This window comes from Leptinotarsa decemlineata, unplaced genomic scaffold (assembly GCF_025532065.1).
Source record: "Leptinotarsa decemlineata unplaced genomic scaffold, Ldec_3_MD MMD2_tig00026307_RagTag_RagTag, whole genome shotgun sequence".
Taxonomy (NCBI): Eukaryota; Metazoa; Arthropoda; class Insecta; order Coleoptera; family Chrysomelidae; genus Leptinotarsa; species Leptinotarsa decemlineata.
The window spans coordinates 7,761,802-7,774,887 of NW_027412681.1; the positions used below are offsets into that span (position 1 = coordinate 7,761,802).

The 13,086-nt window shown below is 35.7% G+C and overlaps 1 protein-coding gene across 4 annotated transcripts in view; it reads left to right on the plus strand.

The window, feature by feature from the left end:
• The window catches only part of LOC111508810 (UDP-glycosyltransferase UGT5), a 61,538-nt gene that overhangs the window by 25,179 nt on the left and 23,273 nt on the right, over nucleotides 1-13,086 (plus strand). Inside the window, exon 1 of one of the 4 annotated variants that reach the window (XM_074181315.1) lies at nucleotides 10,298-10,786. The exons of the other annotated variants lie outside the window; for them this stretch is intronic. Coding sequence (XP_074037416.1) covers nucleotides 10,333-10,786 — 454 coding nt within the window. The 5' untranslated portion in view covers nucleotides 10,298-10,332. Of the gene's footprint in view, nucleotides 1-10,297; nucleotides 10,787-13,086 lie in introns of those variants that run through there. 4 annotated transcript variants of the gene reach the window in all.

A 13,086-nucleotide genomic window follows, 5' to 3' on the forward strand; every position in this document is an offset into this window, starting at 1 on the left:
AGAAATGGACATAAATGCACCTAAATGGATTTTTCAAAGAGGTTGTATGCTGTTAGGGTTACTTACTCCTCTTAGGTGAAGTCCGTCGGATCTACGTCAAGTCTACTGTTGACCCAACTCTCCGGTTTCTTTCCGAAATTCAGTTGCAACACATGCAAATAGAATAGACAAAATTATTGTACGCATCATCGCTACTTACGTGTACATAGTTATAACCAATGAATTTACCCCACCTGACGTGCCTTTCTTCTTGGCGAGCAGGGGGCGTATCTCTTGACAGTGACAGATCAGGCATAGCGTCTTAAAGCTAGGGCCGCACTGCAGGAAGGTTGGTAGGATGGTGGATGGTAGATAGCTGCCTGGCGAACATCCTGCTATTTATAAACGTGAGTAACAGAAAGACGGTGGCCGCAGTGGCCCCCCACTACCATTCAACCTCCAGAAACCATCCGAAGGTACGCAAGGCGTCTATCCAACCTAATCAGCTGTGTTTGATATTCTAGCCGGGTAGCCTAGCTGGGGAGGAATGCGTAATTAGTTCTGTGTACAAAAGAAGGGCAATTTGGGACCCAGCAGACCCATTAAGAAAAAATTCAAAAACTTTGACGACACTGCTGATATAGCTTCTCTGAAGTTCGTTTGAAGTTCTTTGCGATTTGCATTCAGTCAACTTCAAAAGTAGGTCTTGAATACAAATGAAATTTGTCAGGGTGTTGTCGTAATTTTTTTGTAGACTCTAACTAATTCTCCGTTCTGTTGACGCCTCAAATTGTAAGTATGCATTCACGGTTTTTTTATAACACTATTTGCCACAGGCATGATTGTTACTTTTCCGCTGTCAGTTGAATACTGGCTTCATTTCACTGCGTCCAGGATGCATTGCCCCTCCACCATCCACCTTTACCATCCACCTTCCAAGTGACCATCAAGCATCCTGCAGTGCGGCCCCGGGTTAAGAGTGATAAACTTGGTGGTAGAGAGAAAACTAGCCACACTGGGTTGAGATTGCTGCCGGTTACGTAAATATTTATAGAAAAAAAACCTTAAATCCCGGCTAGGGTGAGCAGAATCACCATATTTGTGGCCTTTTCGACGGTTTCGGCGCATTATATCGTTTATTCAAAACTCAAAAAAATCTACGTCTAGTCATTGACGTTCTGGAATCCATCTGCTTCTCATTTTATTTTTCTAAGCCCAACTTCAATTAACGTAAAAAGTTGGACCATTCTGTAAAGGGTTGATTACCTGCCAAAATTCCGCCACGTAATGTTTTTCATGGTCACTCACTTCCTTATAAGTATGCAATCAACTACAATCTGGCTTGAATTTCATCCGAATTATATTATCGTTGGGGTATAGTTTTCATGATATATATTTCAACATTGAACTACCTATATAGTGGGTTGCATACCACGAGAAATAAATATGACGAGAAATAAATATTGCACAATTTCATCAAGTAGCTTATGCTTGTTGATGCCATAGTAACAAATGTTGTTGAATTGTATCTACTTGTCAGTTCGATTCAGTGATTCTTTGCAAAACAGTAACTGTGTTCTTTGTGCGAAAACTCCAATATGTCTTTCGCGTTTAGTCCAAGTGATTGCACCATCTTCAGGAAAAACTGCCGTCAAGCACAACGTCCATACCAAGAACGTTTTCCAGACAGACCCATTCCGTCACGAATGACTTTTTCGAGAGTTGTAGAAAAATTGCGAACTGAGTCATTTCCTTCTACTATAAAGCATCGTCATCATACGAGATCTGTTAGAACTGAAGATTTAGAGATCAATGTGTTGGCTTATATTATTATTCATCCACATGTTTCTATCCGTACTCTTGCAGAAGAAGTCGGTGTGAGTAAATCTAATGTACAGAGAATTCTGAAAGAAAATAAATACCACCCATTCAAAAAACAGTTGGTACAAGGTTTGAAACCCACGGACTTTGAACGACGACTTGAATTCATTGCTTGTATTCAGGTAATATTACCATGAAAGTCCTAACATATTCAGTCAAATTTTGTGGAGCAATGAATCGCGATTCCACAATAATGGAGTTGTGAATCGACATAACAGTCACTATTGGTCTCAAAAAAATCCCCACTGGGTCCGCGAAAGTAATTTTCAAACTACTTGGGGTATTAATGTATGGTGTGGATTGTTCAATGGCCGCATCATAGGACCTTACTTTTTCAATGAAAATCTCAATGGATTGCGACATTTACATTTTCTAGAAAATGATTTGATCCAGTTGATGGAAGATATTCCCATAGCAGAACGACAAGGAATTTGGTGGCAACAAGATGGTGCTCCTCCTCACAATTCACAGATTGTTACTGAATATCTGGATAGAACGTACCCAAATAGATGGATTGGTAATAAGGGTCCAATTCGGTGGCCGGCTGGCTCCCCAGATTTATCACCGCTTGATTTTTTCCTATGGGGTTATTTGAAAGATATTGTTTTCACTACTCCCCCTTTGAATGTGGATGATCTGAAAATGAAAATTCGACTAGCGTGCAGTGATATTACGCCTGATATTATAAGTGCGACTTGTACGAGAGAAGTGATTCGACGTTTCGAAGCCTGTATAATATCTAATGGGCATCACTTTGAACAATTTTTATGACTTATTTCTAGGTACCTACCATTCTTATGAAATGATTTGAAACCATTACTTCGAACACCCAAAATTTTGACTAATTTTCATGTGATCTGATGCAGAGAGAATAATTGTATGAGATATTTAAAAAAATAATAGTCGTTCTCAAGACTTTACATATTAAGCAATAACTCAACAACGCCGTAACCGAATTTCGAAAACCAAACATGAAATGATATCAGAATTTAACGTAGCATCTGAATATGTAATGATATACAGGGCGTTCTATTTTAAAAAATGGAATTTTAGTCTGTATCACCTACACCAAACATCCTGTATATTTAAAAATGATATCAAAATATAGCTCTCATGAACTACTAAAACTTTTGTATGAAACATTTTTGTGTATCTCCTCCAGCAAACCAGATATTGCCTGTCACATAAAATGTGGGACACCCGGTATTTCTCACAGTGAGACATAGTGTTAACACATCTGGTAAATTTCTTACTAGCTCTGGAGTGTCACAAGGCCCTAATCTAGGCCTTTTCTTTAGTTATATTCAATAATGATCTGCCGTCTATCTTGAAGTTCTCGTAATGTTTACTTTCTACGGATGATCTTGAGATATTCGAGCAGATACAAACAATCAGAGATTGGGTGTTATTGCAGAAAAAACTGAATAAAATTCATGAATGGAGCTGCACGAATAAACTCCACTTCAGTTTAGAAAAGTGATGTAAAATATGAATAACTCGTCAGAAAGAACCTATAATTTTTCCCAATGGGAATGGGAAAATGGACGGGAAATCATATTTATAATGAAACAAACATATTCATAGATATCAAAGGAGCGTTTGATAAAACAACTTTCCCAACAATCACCCAGCATCTACACTCTAGGAATGTAGTAGAGCAATAAGTATTAATGTAGAAGACATCACAGTGAAAGGACTGGTCATGAGGGGATGTCCACAGGGAGGGATCTTATCACCCCTTCTCTGGAACATAGTTCTGGATACCCTCTTGATCACCTTAACAAAGATGGATTCTACACAATTGCATACGCAGATGACATAGTTATCTTGCAGACCGGCAAATTTGTAAACACACTGTGCGATAGAGCGCAGGATGGGCTCAAATTCATGGAAACATGGTCACTCACTGTCGATCAATCCCAAGGAGACTGAGATGGTCCTTTTCACCAGGAAAAGAAGTTTAACGGACTTAAAACCTCCCGAAATATTCAAAAACAAACTAAACTTCTCTGAAGAGGTGATATACTAAAGTACTATCCTCAACAGAAAGCTAACATGGAACTGTCATTTACAGAGTAGAGCAAAAAGAGCATACGTGGCTAATGAGAAATGTCGGAGGACAGTGGGACGCGCATGGGGTCTTTCACCCCGTGTGGTCACCTGGATCTACACTACAATAATAAGACCTATGTTAACGTATGAAGCCATTGCATGGAAACTGAAAGTTCTACAAGCAACGGCCATCCAAAAATCATATCAAATACAGCGACTGGCTTGTTTAAACATCACAGGAACCATGAGAACAACACCAACCGCGGCAATAAAAATAATTACGGGTCTGACCCCTCTGGATCTGTACGTTAATGGCCATGGTACGATTGCGCACGGCTGGTGTAAACCTCGGAATGGGAATGGGTCAATTGAGACTGACACTATGGCGAGAAGCGCACACTGCGCCACCTCTGCCGCAGGCAACCAGTGATGCAATTGAACCCAAGTTTGTGCTCAATAAACCCTGGTTGGTATCTCAATCGCCACAAAAGAAATAACCAAGAAAATAATTTCTGGTAAAAACATAACAATCTGCACTGATAGCAGACAAGCCCTATTAGCCTTGAACAGGCAACGTATAACCTCAGGGCTAGTACTAGAGTGTCACCAAGATTCAGCCAAAGCCTCGGTAGATAATAACATTATCCTGAGGTGGGTTAAAGGGCACGACAGGAGTAAAGGTAATCGCATTGCCGACTCTTTAGCCAAGGAAGCGGCTGGACTAAGAATTTTAGGACCCAGTGGCACCAACGGCCTGATGACTTCGTCAATTGCGGAACTAGTCGAATGTTACACCCATGCTCAATCCTCAAAGAGATGCGATGGAATCAAAGGATGTAATCTTGCCAGGATCACCTTGGGCGACCCTGGGAAGCTGGCGCCGAAGAAATATCAGGCGATGACCAGGAAAAATCTACGCCTAATAGTAGGATTTCTGACTGGCCACTGTCAACAAAGGAAACACCTTCATAATATGGGGCTAGTGGATACACCTCTATGCAGAGGTGGTGCATTATACATATTAATGTGATGACGTCATCGGTAATTTTTTTAAATGCAACACCCTATACTTGGTGTAAGATAATCTGTAACGAGCTGATTCCGAAAAGGTATGATACTTGGGGTCTAACGTACAGAATTTGAAAGATGTGCGCTTAGAAAATAAATTTCAATGATATCTAATAAAAGTAGAAATTAATGTAACAATGAGCAAGTAGTCCAGTAATAAATACATGACTTTATTTTAAATGTTCGAACTGTAGTCCTTGCTGTATTTGACAGTTACCTGAACGTTGAATGAATTCTTCTGGAACCTTGAGAAATATTGTTTATTTATGTTCGAATTCTCTCTTTTAATTCTAGAATATTTGCTAGTTTCGTTTTATAAACAACATTCTTCAGATGGCCCCACATACAGTAATCCAACGGATATAGGTCTGGCGACCTCGCTGGCCATTCAATATGTCCACGTCTACCAATCCTTCGATTCGTAAACATTTGGTCGAGATACCTTCGAACATCTGCAGCATAATGTGGAGGCGCACTATCCTGTTGAAACCATAAACTTTCATCAAAACTTCCGTGATTAATTCTACTGGGGAATAAATTAATGAAAATAGGTACAAAATATCCCCTTAAAAACTGAAGGTATGTTGGCCCGTCTAAAGTACCGTCGAAAAAGTAGGGTCCGATGATCCTGTTTCTTACAATGCCAGCCCATACATTTACCTTTTGCGGGTATTGTATATGATGCTCACGCATCCAGAGGGGGTTTTCTTTGGCCCAGTACCTATAATTCTGACGGTTGACGTCACCATTCAATGTAAAATGGCTTCATCAGAAAAAAATATATTTTTTACGAGAGGACACGGTTTCGGTGACAGTTATCCACCATGGCTTCACAAAATTCTATTCTTCTATCTGGATCATCCTCGTTTAATTCCTGTAGAAGTTCGATTTCAAAGGGATGCCATTTTTCCAATTTTAATACTTTATGTACAGTTGTTTTACTGACATCGAAATCACGACTAACCTTACGAACAGAAGTGTGCACATCTTCTTCAAAAGCAAGTAGAATATCTAGTTTTGTATCATCATTTACGGAAGGACGACCTGATTTGCGTGTATTTTCAACTGTAACAGTTTCTCGAAATTTTTTTCAATCTTACTTACTGACGACTGTGTTATGCGTCTTTCTGGATATTTTTCATTAAATAAGTTACACACTTCCATATGAGTTCGCGATTTGTCTCCATAGCCAATCATCATAAGTATTTCAATTCTTTGCTTTACACTTAAATTCATTACTACTTCAAAGTAATTCGAAGCAATACTACAGAAAATTCACGAATTAATACGACAACTACTGTCCTATTTAACAGTTACTGAACGTCAATCGAAATAATGACATTTTAGAATAACAAAAAAACTAGCCGCCTAGTTTTTTGAAATAAATTAATATACTTGTTAGCATGGTTACTGTCAACTACAGCAAGTTCTACAGTTCGAACATTTACAATAAAGTCATGTACTGATTACTGGATAACTTTCCCGTTGTTGAATTAATCATTAGAAAAAAAATATTAAATTATTAATTGATTTCTACTTTCATTAGATATCAATAAAATTTGATTTCTAAGCACACATCTCTCAAATTCTGTCCGTTAGACCCCAAGTATCATATCTTTTCGGAATCAGCTCATTACGAATTATCTATACACATTAATATGGATCACCCTGTGTAATGAAATTTTGTTGTAAAACGTAGAATATTAAAATTGAAAATTGACGAGTTTCAGGTTTTTGTAAAACGACCTTTAGTTTTAGAAATATCGAATTTATTCCATACTTTGCGGATACACTATATGAAAAGTACAGAGCCATAAATACAATTAAATTGGATTGCTTTTTATAATGCACATTTTAGAATATCAGTCAAACTGGTATACAAATTGATACGATGGAGAATGTTCCTCCTGACGAAAATCAAGTAATTTTCATTAAAGACCTCTTAAACAATGCATTTTAACTCATCATTTCAATCTTTTTCTTTAAAAAAATATTTTAATACTTAAAAAAGAGGAATGAAATAATGCATTCAACATTTGAAGCGATTCGTTTCTATTTCACCATTTGGCAATATCGGTTATAGCTAATAAAGGACAATGAATCTGTTACCTGTTACCAAACAAAGAAGACATATTTCAGAGGCGTGCTGTTCTGTTTACTTATGTTCCGAGTTCCGAGACATTCTGTGACATATGACATTTTGTGCACCTAACCAATCTTCCTCTATATAAATAAATAACAAAACAACTATTGTTTATGCGGCTTGTGGAGGTGGTATTGAACTATAATTTATATTTTGCCTTAATTGCTGATTTATAAAGATAATTTTCCTTTTTTAAAGTAGAATATCTAGGTACGTATAAATTATTTCAACTTGATATAGACGCTGTTGCCAATATGTGAATTAGAAATAAATCCCTTTGAAAATTAAAACCCAACATTTGGAACATCAATTTGAATACTTCTCGAAGTGAATTTGAAAAACTCATGAATTAAACTCATCTTTATTTTGTTAAAACTTGTATTTGCTGTAATAACCCAAATTGAAGAACATTCCCCATTGTCGTTTCATGTATTCGTTATAGATATACTTTGGCTTTCACACTAAGTAATTTGGACGAATCGTTTAAAAGTTATCACGATAAGATTGACTTGACGCAACGCAGTAAGCTATTACGCGTCGCGTCTACTATAAGACAACAGGAAACGATGCGTAAAGGTAGAGAGGCGGTCTGCTCTCACGCGGGCAGACGCGTGAGAGCAGTCGTCGTTGACGGTTGTGTTAGTTTTACGAATTTCTTTATGGGTAACATCATTCGATTTTCGAAGCTATTCAGTACTTATTGCACTTGGCATATCAAGAAATAGAAACATGAATTTTCACTCCCAAGGGGAAAAATAGGGGTTCAAAGATTGTATTAAAATTGGTCAGTTTTGAAGTTGGAAGTTTTGCCTGCTTGTTGTCTACTATGTTCAATGTACCTTTGGTATTATGTATTAGGTATCCCTTTATAGCCATGCTTCGACTAGCCAACAATATCAAATTACTCATTTACGTTTATTGGGCATTACCAAAAAGTACCTTCCGGCGTGTCATTATGTTGATTTTCCGGTAATCAACTAGTGGAACTACTACCTGCAAATTAATTTGTCAACAATAGATTGAAAAGCGGACAAATTAATTTGTAGGTAGTGGTTCCACGAGTTAATTACCGAAAAATCAATTAGGATTATCAACATTTAACAAACAAAGTCTACATCGGACCAAAAAACTTCAAGTGCGTATAAACAGCTAACCCTTGTCTTCAGATTCAGTATCAATTTGCTTTTCCTGAAGATGCTAGCCTTGTTAGCGAAACGCGCGTCGAGTGCAAAAATATCAGTTTGGTGTTAGGGTAATTGATCTCTAGAAAATGTTTTCAACTTTTACACCAAAGGTTCCAATCTCATCGTTCAAACCGATTTTTGTGAAAATCTTAGTGTTTTTGGGTACTTTCATCAATATGGCTTTCTGGAGACCTTTTGAAACAAATGATAACATTATGTGTGAGGAATCTATGTCAATCGACAGGGATCCGGAATTTGAAAATAAGGACTTACATGTTCAAGTTCAGCGAGTTATTTTGAATATTCATGAATGGTTGAAGAAGGAAAACTGTCACACTTCACAGAATGCTATTGTGAATAGATAATGCGAGTTAACGAAACTATCTCGTTTGACAGTTCTTCGAGACATCAAAATAGGGGATGTCATTGACCATGCAATGAAACGAAAAGAAAGGAATAAAAAATTCGTAAACGTTGATGGTGCTACAAAAGATATGATTCGGCGAACAATTTATGGTATATATAAAAACAATGAAGTACCAACCTTGGAAATGATTTGGTATAAATAACTCGACTATCTCGATTACAATTACAAATCTTTAGAAACTCTACGAGGTGTCTTATTGCCTTGTGGTTTCAAATATAAAAAATTGAACAATCGGATGGTCATAATGGAATCGACACGCAGTGTTCAACTCCAACAAGAATATTTAAGGCGAATGAAAAGCTACCGAGAATCAGCAGACATATAATCTACCTCGACGAAACTTGGTTTGACACCCATGTTGTCAAATATGGCTGGGTAGACGAAACCAAGTTTTGTGCTTTGAATACACCTTTTTCAAGGGGAAAACGTGTTATAATTTTGCATGCCGGGAATGAAAGTGGTTTCATATCTAACGCTTTGCTTCTGTCGCCCAAAAATATGAAAGATTCGTCTGCTGATTCCCACGAAGATATGACTACGGTTTTATTCAAAACCTGGTTCAGCGAGCAGCTTCTCCCAAATATTCCTTTAAACTCGGTTATTGTTATGGATAACGCTTCATATCATTCTCGGTTATTGACTACAATAGCAAACAATAACACAAAAAAAGCAGATATTGTTGAATTCGTGCGAAATCATGAAATGGAAATACCCGAAAAGATTCCAACGAAAAAGGTATTACTGGCGACCATAAAACAACGTAATTTCAAAGAAGAGTATATTATTGATTCGATGTGTGAAACACGTGGTCATATTCTCTTATGTTTGCCTCCATGCTATTGTGTGTTCAATCCAATTGAAATGGCCACAATAAAAGAAAGCTTCCGGAAATGTAATCAGTCACCGACTTTGAATGCTGTAGTGCTTGACAATATAAAGCGAGTGGTGAATGAAGTAGGTAATAGTGATGTGTGGAAGACCTGTGTGGCCCACGTTAAGAAAGAAGAGAACAAATATTATTTGCAAAGTTATTCAACACGATGATTATTCCACCTCATTCGAATAAAGCGAAGAAGAATTTCGATTTTTCTAGCAATTTTGTTGGCCTCTATTATGTTGTAAATATATGTTTGACGAGAATTTGGTGTGATTATTTGTGTTTTCATTGTATTTTGGAGTTTTCGACTCGGAAATCAACTACCTTAAATTTCGAAGTTTTTTTATAATCAACCATTGTGGAAAAATTCAGTTGAGATAACTTTTTCATGGGGTGATCAATTGCTGTGATTGTAAGATTGAGTAACTGAAAAACTACCACTGAAAAATAATATGCCGACGCCTATGTCGAGGCAGGAATTCCTTCTCTGTGCTGTTCCAATTGGTATTGGAAATATTATAACAGGTTAATATTTTTTCAACTGAACTCATATTAATTTTTTTTATTCTGATCCACTCGAAACTGTTTTGCCATCAAAACATCGACACGAGATTTATATCATGAATATGATTAACAATCTTATCATTCACTGCATTGACCTCGTGTTTGCTAAGATACGTACAAAAATCAAGGCAAAATTAGTTTCTATCCTTATATCGCAATGTCTACACTGTGGCTATATGTTCTCTTGTGTTTTCGGTACGCCGACTCTGCCAAAATCCTCGGATTTTTCTCGTTTCCCTCTGTGAGTCATCAGATCATTTTCCAATCCATTTGGAAAGAACTGTCTCTTCGCGGACACAAAGTCACAGTGATTACTCCAAATCCTTTGAGTGATACGAGTCTGAAAAACCTAAAAGAAATTGATGTCCGTTCGGCTTATGAAGTGCTGTCTAAAAAAAATTTTTCCGGTAGCATGGGAACGAGTACTTCTACTCTATTTAAAGTTTTTTTTATCCACGACATGTTGATCAGCATCACTGAAGCCGAAATTCAACAGAAGAGCGTTTTAGAGCTGATGGCACTAGATGAAAACCATTTTGATGTCATCCTGGTGCAATCTCTGCACCCGTTGATGTATTTTACCGGAGCTAAGTTCAGAGCACCCATAATAGGTGAGTCAAATACTACACAACTACCTCTCATTGGAGATGACAAACATAAATATATTAAAATATGACACCTTATCTTTCGAAAAATTTTAACGGATACAATGAAAACGCATTATAAATGTTTCCTATCTTATCTGATATCTTTCCTATATTGTTTTTGGAAATATGGAGCATATTCAAGGAGCTAAAATACCTATGAAGAATAAGTAACTAAAAAACTACCACTGAAAATTAATATGCCGACGCCTATGTCGAGGCAGGAATTCCTTCTCTGTGCTGTTCCAATTGGTATTGGAAATATTATAACAGGTTAATATTTTTTCAACTGAACTCATATTAATTTTTTTTATTCTCATCCACTCGAAACTGGTTTGTCATCAAAATATCGACACGAGATTCATATCATGAATATGATTAACAATCTTATCATTCACATTTTGTTTTATGAGAGAGAGGACATTGTTAGATCAAGATCTTCAGATGATGTGGTGCTGCAGGTTTTTCCGGGTTTTCCTGCTGCTGAAAAAGCAAATGCGCCACTGGAATCAATGAAGTCGCCCCGGAGCGCCAATTAATTTTTATTGTTGTATTTATTTTATTTTTAAAATAATTAAATTCACAATTACCTATGAAAATAAAACAAAATGGACAGAAATGTTGAGAAAGTTCTTTTCTTAGCAGAATATTGTAAAATGTCAATATTGTAAAATACAGTTAAGTGGCAAATTCATTTGATTTTCCATGTTTACTTACTTGATCAACAAATGTCCATCCTATTTGTATAACAAAATGAGATTTCGTAGCAATGTACATACTTTAAATTTGAGGTTTAAAGGGTTACTTTCCACTTTGCTCCATCGAACCACTCTCTATCGACGATACTTCAGTTATAACATATATAGTTTGTATAATAATATTGATGATGCTTTAAAATGGATGATGGAATATTCAGATAATAGAAAACAGAAATTAAAATTAAATAACATTTTATCTTCAGAAATTATAAACGAGTGTGGTGTACCGCAAGGTAGCGTGTTAGGTCCTCTTCTATTTTTATTGTATATCGATGATATTTCATTTATAATTGATAGATGCTTTGTTCATCTGTTTGCAGATGATACTTTAATATATTATGCATCAAATGATCTGCTTGATATAATTAATGTAATAAATGAGACACTAAAATCTGTATATAACTGGTGCTGCTTCAACTCGTTAAAAATTAATAAAAATAAAACAAAATTCATGATTATAGGAAATGACAAGCAGTACCATGACTTCAAAAAATATAATTACAATATTAAAATATCAAATGATAAAATTGAGTTAGTAAGAAAAATTAAATATTTGGGTGTAATTGTAGATGATAGAATGTTTTTTAAGGAACATGCTTCATATATTATTAAAACAATAGCATTCAAAATTAATTACATAAGTAGGCAATCTAAGCACTTAAACCAATGGTCGCTTTTACTTTTGTATAATAGCTTGATTTTACCTCATTTTACTTATTGTGGAACCATCTTGTACTTACTAAACCAAAATGAAATTGGAAGACTTCAGAAACTTCAAAATAGAGGAATGAGAGTAATATTATCTTGTGATAGAAGAACACATATAACATTAATGTTGAATACATTAAAATGTTTATCAGTAAAAATTACGTTCGTTATTTAGCATTAATATTTATTTTTAAAATTAAAACTGGTGATGTTCCTGTATATCTACGTGACAAATTAAAGTATAACTTTGAATATCATTAATACAATACAAGAAGTCGCAATAACTTTCATATACGTCAGACTAGTAATGTCAATTCAAATAATACAGTTTTCATTAAAGGAGTTCAAGCATTCAACGAACTACCGGAGGATATTGAGAATGCTACCTCTCTAAATATATTTGAAAGAAAATTAAAAGTGCACCTTTTAGACCTACAAAGTGTTTAGTATAGGAACCTGCTAATACAGTTTTTTTTCTTCTTTTTATTTTATTTATTGTGCTGTTTTTATTTATATGTTTCAATGTACATGATTTTAAATTTTAAATTTTAATTGTGACATTTAAATTTTTAACCTAGATTGAGACTAATATTGTAACTGCATTAGCTTGTGCTAAATAAACGATACATATACAATAGAGACTAATAGCACTATCGGGTTCACTGTTTTTTATCACAAGGTTGTAGTAGTATCAAACAGATTCATACTCAGAACAAAGGATGAAAGTAATTTTCGAAAACAAGTATATCAAAACAACTCTTATTCCTTGTCAAATTTCAAAGAATAATGTGAAATTTATTT